At 39.1% G+C, this 16,421-nt stretch overlaps 1 protein-coding gene across 4 annotated transcripts in view; it reads left to right on the top strand.

Moving 5' to 3' along the window:
- Positions 1–16,421, top strand: part of llgl2 (LLGL scribble cell polarity complex component 2) — a 73,199-nt gene that overhangs the window by 45,331 nt on the left and 11,447 nt on the right. For 2 of the 4 annotated variants that reach the window (XM_057825771.1, XM_057825772.1), the window contains exons 18-21: positions 1,536–1,683; positions 1,779–1,895; positions 7,847–8,013; positions 15,982–16,246. In XM_057825771.1, the coding sequence (XP_057681754.1) occupies positions 1,536–1,683; positions 1,779–1,895; positions 7,847–8,013; positions 15,982–16,246 (697 nt within the window). Of the gene's footprint in view, positions 1–1,535; positions 1,684–1,778; positions 1,896–6,362; positions 7,331–7,846; positions 8,014–15,981; positions 16,247–16,421 lie in introns of those variants that run through there. The other 2 variants (XR_009061741.1, XM_057825773.1) reach the window with 2 other exon arrangements.

Here is a 16,421-nt window from a genome sequence, read left to right as displayed (position 1 = left end):
TGTAAAATGTGATATTTATTAATAATTACAATATTATAACAATTTTACTAAAACCTGAATTAAGTATATTTTTGAATGATATAAGTACACAAACAGTAATTATCAGCAATGTATTTTTAAAACAAAAAATATAAATCTAAAACGGTGTAATTTAAGCTTAAAAGTCCAGGGCCATTCTGTGTGTGTTTTGACCGTTTTGTTTTAAATTCTATTTTTTTTGGTGTTTTTTTAAAGTGCAAACGTAAACTTTTTTTTTTAACAGATTAGGTGCGTTCAGTGTCCCCTCAGAACGAACATTTCACAAATAATCACTCTAATATGTAATGTGGGAATACCAATAAAATTGACAGAACACAAAAATACAATTATTGAAAACACAGAGAAGAAAAAGAACAAGTTATCAATTTTTACTCAAGCTTCACTCAAACTTCTTATCTCCCACACTCTTAAGTTGTCTTCCGTTATCATCACGTCAAGTGGCAGTACCTCGACCAATGAGAAGATTGGGATTTCGTATTGTCGTTGTTTCGTCGGCTCATTGGTCAAAAAGCAGGAGAGGTTGGGGAATGCATTTCCCTGCATAAGCATGTTGGAATTTGACCTTTTAGCCAAATTGCTGGAATCACGCCAGCCAAACCGCCGGAACCACGCTGGCGCGCTTGGGTGTGTTAGAGCAAGACGGAAGGTAAACCAGTAAATACTGGTGTAGGTTCCAAATCGTAAAAAGCCCCAGCTCGACGCTCTCTTTGCTCGTTCTCCTCCCGTGCACGCTGGACGGCGGGAAAAAAGTCTCTCACTGCTCGTATTGAGTCCGTTCCTTTAATCCAACACAGAACGACATTCAAAACATAAACAAAAGAGCAAACTGAGAGAATAATGAGGAAACGAAAAATTATCAACTTTGAACGTTCTATAAAGAAATATAGACAAGTCTATAAAGAGAGCGTTCAAAAAACTGTGGCTCTCTTCCTTATGACTCAGCGCACCTGTTCGCACACATACGCCGTCAAACATGACGTCACGAGCTTGTTTTATAAAACCAAATAAATAAATCAGTATGAACATGAATAATTAACTAAACCATTATTTAGGCTCCTACAACGGGAAAATATACTATTTACTTCAAGCACCATACCAGTATTTGTTAGTTGTACAAGTAAGACACTATTTTCGAGTTTCATATTAATACGGGACAAAGCGCGTCCCTTGAAAGCTCAATAAAGCGTACTTTTGTTTCTGAATACTATTGTTTTTCAAGGGATTGTTGGCAACCCTAGTAATGATATACAGTAGAAACTATCTTTATGAGATTTTTTATTTGTTGCTATAAACGTATCCACTCTTTGAAAATCTAAGAATTGAAATTCTAATCCATCACAAGATATCATGTATTTAAATGGGGCGGCTAAAAGATCTTAATCATCAGCTCCATTTCTTTGGCTACCACCGTCAGTGTTAACGGGTTAAGTTTATGTGTGTTCTGTATTTGGTTCTTTGATTTAAAAAAAATAAATAAATTCATGACCATTGCCAAGCTCCAGGAAGCGAATGCTCGATTGGAGGCCGAACTGGCTGAGATGGAGTTGGCACCTGTTCAAAGGAAGATTGAAGCTCGTTCTTCAGATGACTCTTTCACTGGTCTTGTGCGGATACTTTACTTTGCTGATACCTTCCTCTCAGACAGTGAGTCACCACATTCATTCACTCACCACATTCCATATTTACTAGTCACTCAGATTACAAAAAATGGCTCTTCTAACACACATCTTTTTTTATAGGTTCACATAATACTCCTTCCCTTTGGGCAGGGACCAATGGTGGCTGTGTATATGTATTCATACTCCGTTTTCCTTCTGTCGAGCATAGGATAGATGAGCCTATTACTGCACACCCTGGTGAGTGGTTAAGACGCGTGAAGTTTGATTCTCGTTACGTGATGACTTCCCATACCAAGTCCATGTACAGTGAGGCAAATAAGTATTTAGTCAACCACTAATTGTGCAAGTTCTCCCACTTGAAAATATTAGAGAGGCCTGTAATTGTCAACATGGGTAAACCTCAACCATGAGAGACAGAATGTGGAAAAAAAACCCCAGGAAAATCACATTGTTTGATTGAAGAATTTATTTGCAAATCATGGTGGAAAATAAGTATTTGGTCAATACCAAAAGTTCATCTCAATACTTTGTTATGTATCCTTTGTCGGCAATAACGGAGGCCAAACGTTTTTTGTAACTCTTCACAAGCTTTTCACACACTTTTGCTGGTATTTTGGCCCATGCCTCCATGCAGATCTCCTCTAGAGCAGTGATGTTTTGGGGCTGTCGTTGGGCAACACGGAGTTTCAACTCCCTCCTCACCCCGTGGCGTCAAAATGATAACAAGAACGGTGAGCAAAAATCCCAGAACCACACGGGGGGACCTAGTGAATGACCTACAGAGAGCTAGGACCACAGTAACAAAGGCTACTATCAGTAACACAATGCGCCGCCAGGGACTCAAATCCTGCACTGCCAGACGTGTCCCCCTGCTGAAGAAAGTACACGTCCAGGCCCGTCTGCGGTTCGCTAGAGAGCATTTGGATGATCCTGTAGAGGACTGGGAGAATGTGTTATGGTCAGATGAAACCAAAATAGAACTTTTTGGTTTTGGTTTTTTTGGAGGAAAAAGAATACTGAATTGCACCGTACCCAGTGTGAAGCATGGGGGTGGAAACATCATGCTTTAGGGCTGTTTTTCTGCAAAGGGACCAGGACGACTGATGTGTGTAAAGAAAAGAATGAATGGGACCATGTATCGAGAGATTTTGAGTGAAAATCTTCCATCAGCAAGGGCATTGAAGATGAGACGTGGCTGGGTCTTTCAGCATGACAATGATCCCCAAAACACAGCCAGGGCAACAAAGGAGTGGCTTCGTAAGAAGCATTTCAAGGTCCTGGAGTGGCCTAGCCAGTCTCCAGATCTCAACCCCATACAAAATCTGTGGAGGGAGTTGAAAGTCCGTGTTGCCCAACGACAGCCCCAAAACATCACTGCTCTAGAGGAGATCTGCATGGAGGAATGGGCCAAAATACCAGCAACAGTGTGTGAAAAGCTTGTGAAGAGTTACAGAAAACGTTTGGCCTCCGTTATTGCCAACAAAGGGTACATAACAAAGTATTGAGGTGAATTTTTGGTATTGACCAAATACTTATTTTCCACCATGATTTGCAAATAATTTTTTAAAAAATCAAACAATGTGATTTTCTTTTTTCCCCCCACATTCTGTCTCTCATGGTTGAGGTTTACCCATGTTGACAATTACAGGCCTCTCTAATATTTTCAAGTGCGAGAACTTGCACAATTAGTGGTTGACTAAATACTTATTTGCCCCACTGTCATCCCGCGTTGCTGGGCAGTGTTGTTTTTGGCAATACTTATTAGACTTAGTCATATTTTAGTTTTAGTCGACGATTACTCAAACTGTTTTTGTCTCTAAAATTGAAAGGCTTATCCAAAACTAAACATATAGAAGGTTTCCAACAATTTCAAATGAACATTGACCGACGAGCACATATTTTAGCATCTACAAGAACACACTCTCACGCAGGAAAGCAGTACATTATTTTCAATTAATTATACCCACCAGCCACGAACTGTATGTAAAAAAAATATTTTTTTAAACTTTAAAAAAAGGAGGACGCTCACCACACTAATTCCAGATTGAGTTTATTTGTCATTGTCAGGATAACAACGAAATTCTGATGGGAGTTCCAACAACACTACATAGTCAGTACCCATTAAAAGTGCTTGGTGCAGAGCAGGATAAAGGTATCGTGTCCCCAGTCCCCCCCCCCCCCCCCCCCCCCCCAATCCCCACCATAAATAAATAATGAATAAGATTGCATAGACATAGACATTCATTTCTAATGCTAATGTGAATGCTATGCTAAGGCTACGGGTTATATATAGTGTGTGATGATCACTCAGCACAGATATTTAAAGGCTAAAGCAACATTGCATATCTGGCCAAGATAAGAAAACAAAACTTACCATGCAGCATCTGACGTGTTCTCCCTTGCCAATATAGAAAACAAATCTTACCATGTTTTTCAAACACATTGTAAGGACACCGGTGAGTTGAGGCCGCAGCACGTCACATGAGTGACACAACGAAACACTGCTACAATGCAGGTCAACTACACATACAATAAGAAAATGTCACACATTGTGATCATATGTCAGAAACAAACGCGCATTGTCGTCTCGTCAGACGAAAACTGGCCATTCGTCTCGTTTTGCACACGCGTTATTTGTACACATGTTTTTAGATTGTTATCGTCTCATCATCGTCACAATATAATTGTTCATCGACGAAATATTTTCGTTATCGTCATCGTTGATAAAAAAAAAAAAAAACTTATAGCGCGACATGCGGCGGCTAGCAACCGTGTCTGGCACGATGGAATGTCGCCATTTTGACCAAATAATTTAGTGCAATAAATGTTTACGCCACAAAATGATGACTTGGGTTTATCTTTCTGTGATGGATATCAGCAACGATGAGGAAGTAGCCAATCAAAGAAAGAAAAAAAAAAAAGGATTCCAAGAATAAAGTCATAATAGTAGGAGATTAAAGTTTTAATATTACATATCTTTTAGGGCTGTCAAACGATTAAAATTTTTAATCGAATTAATTACAAATTAAGAATTAATTAATCGTAATTAATCGTAGTTAATCGCAATTCAAACCATCTATAAAATATGCCATATTTTTCTGTAAATTATTGTTGGAATGGAAAGATAAGACACAAGATGGATATATACATTCAACATACGGTACATAAGTACTGTATTTGTTTATTATAACAATAAATCAACAAGATGGCATTAACATTATTAACATTCTGTTAAAGCGATCCATGGATAGAAAGACTTGTAGTTCTTAAAAGATGAATGTTAGTACAAGTTATAGAAATTTTATATTAAAACCCCTCAATGTTTTCGTTTTAATAACATTTGTAAAATGTTCAATCAAAAAATAAACTAGTAGCCCGCCATTGTTGATGTCAATAATTACATAATGCTCATGGGTGCTTAAGCCCATAAAACCAGTCGCACCCAAGCGCTAGCAGAGGGCAGCAAAACTCCAAAAAACACAAGTAACAAGTTGGCAATGCACTGTGCTGTCATTTGAATCTGTTTGAGGGAGGCATGTGCGTTAATTGCGTCAAATATTTTAACTTGATTAATTTAAAAAATTAATTACTGCCTGTTAACGCGATAATTTTGACAGCCCTAATATCTTTACATAATATTATGAAAAAAAAATCATATTGTTGCGTAATTTTATGTAATATTACAAGGGAAAAGTCATTATTAGAAGTCAAGCGATGAGGGGTTTTCAAAGGCCGAAGGCCTTACCAATTTAACAAAAAAGCCGATTTTGTGAGCTGATCTATTTTTTTCAAAAGCACGTCGATTATGAAAGAAAATTTTAAACACTCAATATACGTACAAATTTATAGATAAGAAGTAGGGCTGTCAAACGATTAAAATTTATAATCGAGTTAATCACAGCTTAAAAATTAATTAATCGTAATTAATCGCAATTCAAATCATTTATAAAATATGCCATTTTTCTGTGAATTATTGTTGGAATGGAAAGATAAGACACAAGACGGATATATACATTCAACATTCTGTACATAAGTACTGTATTTGTTTATTATAACAATAAATCAACAAGATGACATTAACATTCTGTTAAAGCGATCCATGGATAGAAAGAGTTGTTGTTCTTAAAAGATAAATGTTAGTACAAGTTATAGAAATTTTATATTAAAACCCCTCTTAATGTTTTCGTTTTAATAAAATTTGTAAAATTTTCAATCAAAACATAAACTAGTAGCTCGCCATTGTTGATGTCAATAATTACGCAATGCTCATGGTGCTTAAACCAATAAAATCAGTCGCACCCAAGCGCCAGCAGAGGGTGACAAAACACCAAAAACCACATGTAACAGGTGGCCATGACACTGTGCTGTCATTTTAATCTGTTTGAGCGGGGCATGTGCGTTAATTGCGTCAAATATTTTAACATGATTAATTTAAAAAATTAATTACCGCCCGTTAACGCGATAATTTTGAAAGCCCTAATAAGAAGTAAACTTTTTCTTTTCCTACTTACTTTTGTAACAATGGCAACTAGGTCACAAATAAGATCACGAAAATAGTGGTCGTATGCGACGTACGTGATTTCGACTTTATGATGCCGGAGTCTCATTTTGTCTCCAGTTGTTTTTTTTCAGACTTTTATTCAGAGTATTCCGCTAAATTCCTGTGTAATGTGACGTGCGATTTAACCATGTTGTGGCTTTCAGGCATGGGGAGATGTACTCTGGTTGGACAATTTCAGACTTGTCTCGTGTTGGCGTCTCGGCGCTCTCTGTGTGGGGAAGGCCGGGGACGGGATTTTATAACCCGGACATTTTTTCTCGCCATCGGCACAGCGTCCAGTTTCTTTTTCTTGGAAACTCTGAAATGGATGGAACACCTTTTTAAATGGGGCTTACCGTACCTGCCTCCCAGCCTGGCTTGACATTTGGGGCTGGACTAGGCCTTTTACTCAACGTTGGAAGTCCAAAAGCTTACGTAACCATTACAGAGTCCTTTTTACTTTCTAGGATTGCACCACAAGGAATTTCAAAACACTCGTCTTTGAAATGTCGTGAACACACGACAGTCCCTGGTCCAGCTTCTCGAAAATTGCTCCACAAATCTCACCCATACCCGTTGGAGTGGATCCTCTTTTGGAAATTTTTTTGTTGATATCGCTAAATCTTTGTTTGTAACACTCTTGGATCCACAGACAACGCAATAATTTGGCATTGTGTGGCGGAAAGCTCACACAGTAACGCATATAAATATACACACTTTCCACATGATGTCATCGCCGAAAATTGCCGAGAATACCCGATTGCACCATTTGAATTTTCATTGTCTGTGACAAATGAAATTAGTCTGATAAATAAATGCCTATAAAACAACTATGTCGCTATATTATTTCAAAACAGGTTTGGATTATGGAAGATTGCATAGATATTGATTGTTTATATTATATATTTTCAATGAAATTTCCCCTTTAATATAGTATAAATCAAGCGATTAGATGGATGATATGCAAATGACTATAATTCAACTCTTTTGTGTAAAGCGTCGTTTAGCACCTTTAAAGGTCAATAGCAATACTGCGCAACAAAACAAACAAAAAAAATGGTGGTGTATAGCGCTTTTCCACCTTTCAAGTTGCTCAAAGCACTTTACACTACATTGCCATCTGTCTACTGGTGACGCAGCACCAGGAGCAATGTGGGGTTCAGTATCTTGCTCAAGGATACTTAGACGAATTCATCAGGGCAGAGAATCGAACCCACAACCTCTGGGTTGGGGGACAACTACTCTACTACTGAGCCATGCCATCCCACATAAATGAGCCTTTTTTTTTTTGATGCCGTGATCTACCCACACTAGCGTTGCGATCGCATGGTAGGTGATTGATATAATGAGCAGCCCTAATCTACACTGATTATTAATTTGATACCCAGGTTTTAATGCTGTTTAATGTTTGTATGCTGTTATTTTTTATGCAACCAATGATGCATTTTTTTCATCTTTGAAAGGGAAAACGTTTGTCATGCACTTGAGGCAATTTATAACAACTATAGCACCCAGATAAGCAGAAACTTTGTAGCAATTGGTCGACGAATTTACTCAGCTGAAATGTAGTTATCAGTTGCAGTACCAATATCAAAAAAATTCTGGAGGGTCTAATCTCTGCGTTCTTTATCTGTTTTTTTTTCCGCAGCAAAGGAAATCCAGCTCATGCACCGTGCCCCTGTTGTTGGCCTTGTCGTATTGGATGGTCACGGTGTACCTCTTCCTGAGCCACTGGAAGTAGCTCATGACCTTGCGCGTTCGCCTGATATGCATGGGTCCCATCACCTTGTTGTTATATCTGAGGAACAGTTCAAGGTGAGGATCACACTGAAACACAAAGAATAGCTACTGGCCCTATATTTACAGGTAGAATAAAATAATTCAATACAATTTAGTTTAATATATTTTTCTGCCCTTGGTAAAGTTCTAAAAGAAGCAGAGTATTTTTTTGCCCTCTCCTAGAGCAGGGGTGTCAAACTCATTTTGGTTTGCAGGCCACATCCAAGGTAATTGGATCTCACATGGGTCGGACTACGGTAGTTTATTTTCGACCAAATAAGTTAACTCACTGGCTGCCATTGATGACTCTCGACGTCCATTTCATTTTGACCAGGAGAGACGAATGAACGAACGAGATATCAATGGCACTGGAAGATGAGCGTTCACACCCAGTCCTTCAGTCCTAACACTGATAAGTGACATTTATCGTTATTAATGGCAAATAAAATTTCTTTGTATGGCCCTTTACAAAAACCTGAGAGATCCTCAAACTCCTTTTCAACAAACCAAACTATAGTACATGATAAAAGATAGGCAGGAAAGTACTTTACAATAAAATTGAGAGAGAGAAAAAAACCCAATGCATCGCGCTAAAAATCATTGCAACAAATAAAACGCATTGAAACTCTGATAAGCCGGTAGAAAATGCTAGTCTAAAAAAGTGGGTCTATGTAGATTTAAAAAGGCCTAGATGAGTGATGTTGCAGATGTCAGGCGGCAGGCTATTCCACAACTGCAAAAGATCCATTACCTCACTGTTTAAGTCTCGACTTTAAAACTTTCAGACGAAGCTTTCCGAAAGAACCAAGAGCCCTGCAGGAGTTACAGGAGGTTAAAATGGCCGACAACTAGGAAGGAGCCTGGCCGTTAATAGAATTAGAATAGAATACAAACAGTACAAGTTTAAAAGCAATTCTAAAATGAACTGGAAGCCAGTAGAGTGACGATAGCACGGAGGTAATACGACCCCGAGCAAAAAGTATGAAATCACCAGTTTGGGACGAGCACTCACTCAGACATTTTATCATGTAGAACAAAGTCAGATAAAAAGCTTGAAAAAATAATGAAATACCGTCATTTCCCGAATATAGCGCACACTCCCCCCCCCCCCCCCCAAAATCAACTTGTAAAATTATGCTGCGCATTATACACGGGTACAGGGATGGAGACAGAAATATATATATATATATATATATTATATGAATATAAAGACCAATTTTTGTTTTATTGACACGGCCAGGTTGTGTTGAAGAAACGTATGCGGCGATCCGTTGCCGACCATTACGGTACGTGACGTCACCATTCTGTTTCGGTAATACTTCACTCTGATCGGTCGAATGATTTCGTCTGTGTTAAATTCAGCTTTTTTCACTCTTCATAAAGCACAGAATTTAGTTTCTTGAACTCATTTGAGTCAACGTTTATTGCAGCTCCGCAACTCGGACCATAACAAACGTAACACAACACAGACTTCCTGTTCCTCTTGTTAGTCTACAGCGATGCGCTCTTTCCTATGTCTGACTTAAATTCTGACTTTTATTTTACCGTATCAATCTATGGAAGAAACATTTATTCATCATGATGAAACAAGCAAGTTATACAGCAGCCTTTACTGTAGAAGAAAAGTCACATCTGTTTTGTTTTCTCCTGGATTCTGGTAAGTTGAAGAAGTTATCAGATCATATTATTACCGTATATATTGTCAGTTTATGGTAATGTTTTGAACTACCAATGTGCTATGCTTGTGCTGTGTTTAACCAGTCAGTAAAATTACATTTGTGTATCTGTACACGAGCTCTGTTTTCTTGTATTCTTCTATTTATTGGTGCTAAAATTAGGGTGCGCGTTTTACACGGGTACAACAATTTTCCCTAGATTTTACAAGTAAATTTGGGGTGCGCGTTATACACGGGTGCGCCTTATATTCGGGAAATTACGGTAGTTCAAAAGTGCAACTCTTTCGCATTCAGAAACACTAAAAGAAATGAATAAAAAACATTGTGATGATCAGTAAATGTTACTCTTATAGAGCAAGTGCAGGGAATATATATGGAATCATTCTGAGGGGAAAAAAATGGAATCATGAGAAACAAACAAAGAAAAAAACAATCAAAACACATCTCTAGTATTTAGTAGCACCACCTCTGGCTTTTATGACAGCTTGCAGTCTCTGAGGCATGGATGTGATGAGTATTCTATATCAATTTGGGGCCAACTCTCTTTGATTGCAGTTGCCAGATCATCCTTGCAGGTCGGAGCCTTGCTGTGGACCATTTTTTTTCAATTTCCACCACAGGTTTTCAATAGGGTTGAGATCTGGGCTATTTGCTGGCTATGACATTGACTGGATGAGTCTTTCTCCAAGGAATGCTTTAACAGTTATAGCTCTGTGACACGATGCATTGTCATCTTCGAAAATGACATATTTTCAATTGAGGGGATAAGAAAGCTGTCTAAAATTTCAATGTAAACTTGTGCATTTATTGAAGATTTAACCACAGCCATTTCCCTAGTGCCTTTGCCTGACATGTGGCCCCGTATCATTAAGGATTGAGGCAATTTTGATGTTTTCTTCAGGCAGTCATCTTTGTGAATCTCACTGGAACACCACCAAACAAAAGTTCTAGCAGTGTATATTCCATATATATTTCCCTGCACTTGCTCTATGAACGTAACATTTACTGACCAACGTAATGTTTTTTATTCATTTCTTTTAGTGATTCTGAATGCTATAGAGTTGCACTTTTGAACTATTTCATTATTTTTTCAAGTTTTCTATCTGACTTTGTTGTACATGATAAAATGTCTGAGTGAGTGCTCGTCCCAAACTGGTGATTCCATGCTTTTGCTAGGGGTTGTATGTTCACATCTGGATTAGGGGTGTGACAAAATGTCAAAATGGTGATATATCATGATACTTTGCATCCCTAAAGGTTATCGATTCGCTCTTGCCAAGAATCGAGATATTGTTTTAAAAACCTGTCAAATGTTTCAAAATAATACTAATAATAAGGAACCAACAAGTTGCTACCGAAATCTTCCACCATAATAGTGTCTCAGTTAACTCTGTGGCTGCCATTGACGGCGCTCGACGCCCAATCCGGCCGGGATGGTGTTCGTTCAAAACCAGAGCATTCGCAGTCACTCCTTCCGATTTTTTGGGTATTTACAGGTCACTTCCATTTGAGTTTGAGTCACTGCCTATTCATTCCTTGGTAACTTCCTGTTCTGTAACCCAAAATCAACAGGAATTGGCCCATAAAATACCCCAAAATAAACACGACTTGACCCCGAAATGCCCCCAAATCAACAGAAGTGACTGAAAATCAACAGGTGAATGACCTTGTTGCCTGTCATTGGCTGCCACTTACTGCAAGAGAAGTGGGAGGGGCCACTTGACCCCGAAATGCCCCAAAATCAACAGAAGTGACTGAAAATCAACAGGTGAATGACCTTGTTGCCTGTCATTGGCTGCCACTGACTGCAAGAGAAGTGGGAGGGGCCAGTATGAAGTGGGAGGGGTTAATTCGCTGCCACCCTCCCAGTTCAAATAGATTGAATTTCCTGACCAGTGTATCGATAATCGTTGTATCGCCATATCGTGAGAACATCGTTATCGTGAGCTTTTTATCGCACATCGTATTATATTATACCCCTAATCTGGATGTAACTGTTAAAAATCAAGCAGCAGCATTCTAAACTAGTTGCAAAAGTGAAATAGAGGACTTTGGAAGACAGCAGCAGACACTTCCTATAAATTTTGGATCATTTCCTGTTGATTTTGGGGCATATACAGGTGACGCCGTGTTAGTTTTGTAGTATTTTAGGGTCACTTTCTTGTTAACTCATGGTCTGCCATTGACAGTGCTAGACAACAGGAAGCTGTAAAACTTAAAAAAAAAAAAATTTCCAAACTTCTCTCTCGTGTTAAAAATGATTATCTTTTTATGTTTGAAGGCGTAATGTAGACATTTAAAATTTTGGTATGTAATAGAGAATGGTTGTAGACTACACATGGTGTATGTTCATGTGATCATTGCTATCGTTAATGTGTCTGTCTTGTTTAAATGAAACGCAACATTGTTAAGATAACGCAGCATGAGTCTCCATTGCGAAGCGCTTACCTGGCTTTGGCCACCAGTCTTACATATTGCTCCTTTAAAAAAGAAAGCAAAAAAATACACCTAAGCTAAATACATCTACCGGTAGTCATAAATGAACAATTAAAAGCTGGTCGACCTGAACCTTAGTTCTCGGGTGTAGCACGATGCGTTCGGGAAGAATCAGTCCTGACCTCCCTCAATCATGCACTTTATGATACCTATTCAAATTGGCAGGCTTGTGTCAGCACCTTAATTTAACCCCGTAAGGGGATTCTGTCACTCATTACGGGAAATTTCCGCTAAGCCGGTCGCAATATGCAATAATTCCATTTATCGCGCGATATATAAAAATGAAGGCGGTAATTTTTCTGCTGCGATTTATCGCCTCGCGTGCACGTGTGTGCGCGCGTGCGGCAGACGTGCTGTTAAAAGTTCGTTACCAACTGCGCAAAATGCATCTTCGTTCCAGGTCCGGCAAAAACTAGCGCCAGAGCCAATCGTTCCCATTGTATCCTATTGTTCGACGTATACCGGCCGTGTCAGTGCTCCGGAGTGACTGTGGACCATCTATGGCGCGCCGGTGTTGTTGACGTGTGAGCGCTCCCTTTAGGAGTGACATTTCACGCGGGGCGGCTATTTTTCAGCACAACGCTGGATATTTACAACGAAGTCCGCCAAAACATTGTTACCGACTTGGCTGCTACGAATAACCTCACTTTGACAACGAACAGCTGAATGAAATTACGAGCGCTGTGCTTCAAACTCGTCCTGTTTATGAAAGCCGTCATATGCTGGTGTTGTGTAGTAATGAGCAGACGTGACTTCAGCGGCGCTTGCTAACTTTTTTAATGCGCGGTTGCGCGCACACACTAGATATCATGAAATGGCAAACTAGATGTGCTACGTTCCATGCCATTGGCTACGTGAGCCCAGAGTGATTATGGGACATGTAGTCCATATACTACATCGATGAATTCTAAACTGTCATTTGTCACATGAGGTTAAGAAGGCCAAATCAATCCATACCAGTGACTATAGATAATGTTGCAAATATTGTTAATTCAGCACGTGACACAGATGGATTCGGACCATAAATAGGATGTCTTGCTGATGTAGTAAACCTAGCTGCTAAGAGAGCTGTAGCAATCAACGGTGTGCCCTGCCTCACTTTACAAACAGTAAAGAATGTTCTCAGCCCTTTTATACAAATTTTTTTCATATCAGTAAGAAGTAAGCACGTAAATATTATGCAATAAAATGCATGTTCATATGATGGCAATTTAATTTTTGCTTGTTAGCAAAAAAAAAAAAAAAAAACAATTTTTTTTTTTTTTTTTTTACATAGCATTAAATGTATTGAATCGGATCGAAAATCGTGTCCCCCGTATCAAAATTCGTACCGAACCATGACTTAACTGTATCGTTGCATCCCTATGGAACACCATTGCAGAAGCTATGAGTGGAAATGTTTTCATTTTCCTAAATGCTTAAGTTATTAAGTGCAAATTTTTTTTTTTTAAACACATTTTATTTATTCTGTGTTTCTGTGCGGTATCAATATTGTTGTTTTTTACTTAAGAGGCAGGGTCTATTGTTTTTAGTTGTGATTTCTTAAAAAGTATATTTGAATTTAAGAGTAAATATTTATCGTGTTTAAATGGGTGTACTTGATCTATTAATATATACTGTATTCGCACGGTGTTATTGTAAATTGGTTAAAAAAAATTGGGGGGGCGCAATAATATCGCATATCGCAATAATTTATGAGAATAATTATCGCACACTAAAATTTGTTATCGCGACAGGCCTAATTTCCGCCCATCTATACATGGTGGAGAAATAAAGTATAAACAATACATTCCCACGTCGCTGTTGTTATATTTTTTGAGCAGGAGGGTTCAAATGTTTACAGAAAGGAGTACAGGGACTTTGCGAACAAGCCTGAAGACAGACAAAGACGGCAAAGAATGGATTTCAAATTCAAATTTATTTATATGATCATATAAAATTATATTTCTTCACACTCTATTGAAGTGTAATAGTGTTTATAAGCGTGATTACAACCGTCGTCGCAGCAGTGGCTGCGCTAATTAGATGTACCCTTTTTTTTTTTTTTTGTAGTTGAATGATTGTTTTGTCGTTTCTCAGATGTACAAGACATTTGGGATTTGGATATTTAAAATACTTTGAGCAGCCAAGGATGAAGGTCATTTACAGTGCCTTGCAAAAGTATTTGGCCCCCTTGAATCTTGCAACCTTTCGCCACATTTCAGGCTTCAAACATAAAGATATGAAATTTAATTTTTTTGTCAAGAATCGACAACAAGTGGGACACAATCGTGAAGTGGAACAACATTTATTGGATAATTTAAACTTTTTTAACAAATAAAAAACTGAAAAGTGGGGCGTGCAATATTATTCGGCCCCTTTACTTTCAGTGCAGCAAACTCACTCCAGAAGTTCAGTGAGGATCTCTGAATGATCCAATGTTGTCCTATATGACCGATGATGATAAATAGAATCCACCTGTCTCCGTATAAATGCACCTGCTCTGTGATAGTCTCAGGGTTCTGTTTAAAGTGCAGAGAGCATTATGAAAACCAAGGAACACACCAGGCAGGTCCGAGATACTGTTGTGGGGAAGTTTAAAGCCGGATTTGGATACAAAAAGATTTCCCAAGCTTTAAACATCTCAAGGAGCACTGTGCAAGCCATCATATTGAAATGGAAGGAGCATCAGACCACTGCAAATCTAACAAGACCCGGCCGTCCTTCCAAACTTTCTTCTCAAACAAGGAGAAAACTGATCAGAGATGCAGCCAAGAGGCCCATGATCACTCTGGATGAACTGCAGAGATCTACAGCTGAGGTGGGAGAGTCTGTCCATAGGACAACAATCAGTCGTACACTGCACAAATCTGGCCTTTATGGAAGAGTGGCAAGAAGAAAGCCATTTCTCAAAGATATCCATAAAAAGTCTCGTTTAAAGTTTGCCACAAGCCACCTGGGAGACACACCAAACATGTGGAAGAAGGTGCTCTGGTCAGATGAAACCAAAATTGAACTTTTTGGCCACAATGCAAAACGATATGTTTGGCGTAAAAGCAACACAGCTCATCACCCTGAACACACCATCCCCACTGTCAAACATGGTGGTGGCAGCATCATGGTTTGGGCCTGCTTTTCTTCAGCAGGGACAGGGAAGATGGTTAAAATTGACAGGAAGATGGATGCAGCCAAATACAGGAACATTCTGGAAGAAAACCTGTTGGTATCTGCACAAGACCTGAGACTGGGACGGAGATTTATCTTCCAACAGGACAATGATCCAAAGCATAAAGCCAAATCTACAATGGAATGGTTCAAAAATAAACGTATCCAGGTGTTAGAATAGCCAAGTCAAAGTCCAGACCTGAATCCAATCGAGAATCTGTGGAAAGAGCTGAAGACTGCTGTTCACAAACACTCTCCATCCAACCTCACTGAGCTCGAGCTGTTTTGCAAGGAAGAATGGGCAAGAATGTCAGTCTCTCGATGTGCAAAACTGATAGAAACATACCCCAAGCGACTTGCAGCTGTAATTGGAGCAAAAGGTGGCGCTACAAAGTATTAACGCAAGGGGGCCGAATAATATTGCACGCCCCACTTTTCAGTTTTTTATTTGTTAAAAAAGTTTAAATTATCCAATAAATTTTGTTCCACTTCACGATTGTGTCCCACTTGTTGTTGATTCTTGACAAAAAAATAAAATTTTATATCTTTATGTTTGAAGCCTGAAATGTGGCGAAAGGTTGCAACCTTTCAAGGTTCAAGGGGGCCGAATACTTTTGCAAGGCACTGTATAATAGCTATTGGCTTTCCCTTTAGTTTACATCACCTGAGCATAGGTGCTTTTGTCCAGGTGTTCGCCCTTCCGAAGGTGAATGCAAAGACCAAGCTGAAGCTAACAGCTATGGATGGCTCTAGAGTACGGCGAGTCAGCGTGGCCTGGTTTGGCAGCAGTCGATCGGAGGATTATAGCGAGAGCGACTTGGTGGTTCTGACGAATCAAGGTGACCTGCATGTCATATCGCTACCCGGAGTGAAGCTGCAGGTGCGCTACCCGTGTATCCGCAAAGAAGATGTAAGCGGCATTGCTTCGTGTGTCTTCACAAAACATGGGCAAGGTAAACATTTTCATCCTCTATTGAGGTTTTTCACGTGACGTCACCGCATTTCCGCTAATTTTGATAGGGTCGTTACGCTCGTACACATGTTGCGCCTTTGCAAGGCTCTAAAAATGTTGACGATTTTTTATGACTTTCCACTTTACATTCCCCACCAAATTCGATCAGCCGAAAG

This window comes from Corythoichthys intestinalis, chromosome 21 (genome assembly GCF_030265065.1).
Source record: "Corythoichthys intestinalis isolate RoL2023-P3 chromosome 21, ASM3026506v1, whole genome shotgun sequence".
NCBI lineage: Eukaryota > Metazoa > Chordata > Actinopteri > Syngnathiformes > Syngnathidae > Corythoichthys > Corythoichthys intestinalis.
The sequence above is the reverse complement of the archived record's forward strand: the minus strand, read 5'-3'. Positions and strand labels throughout refer to the sequence as shown.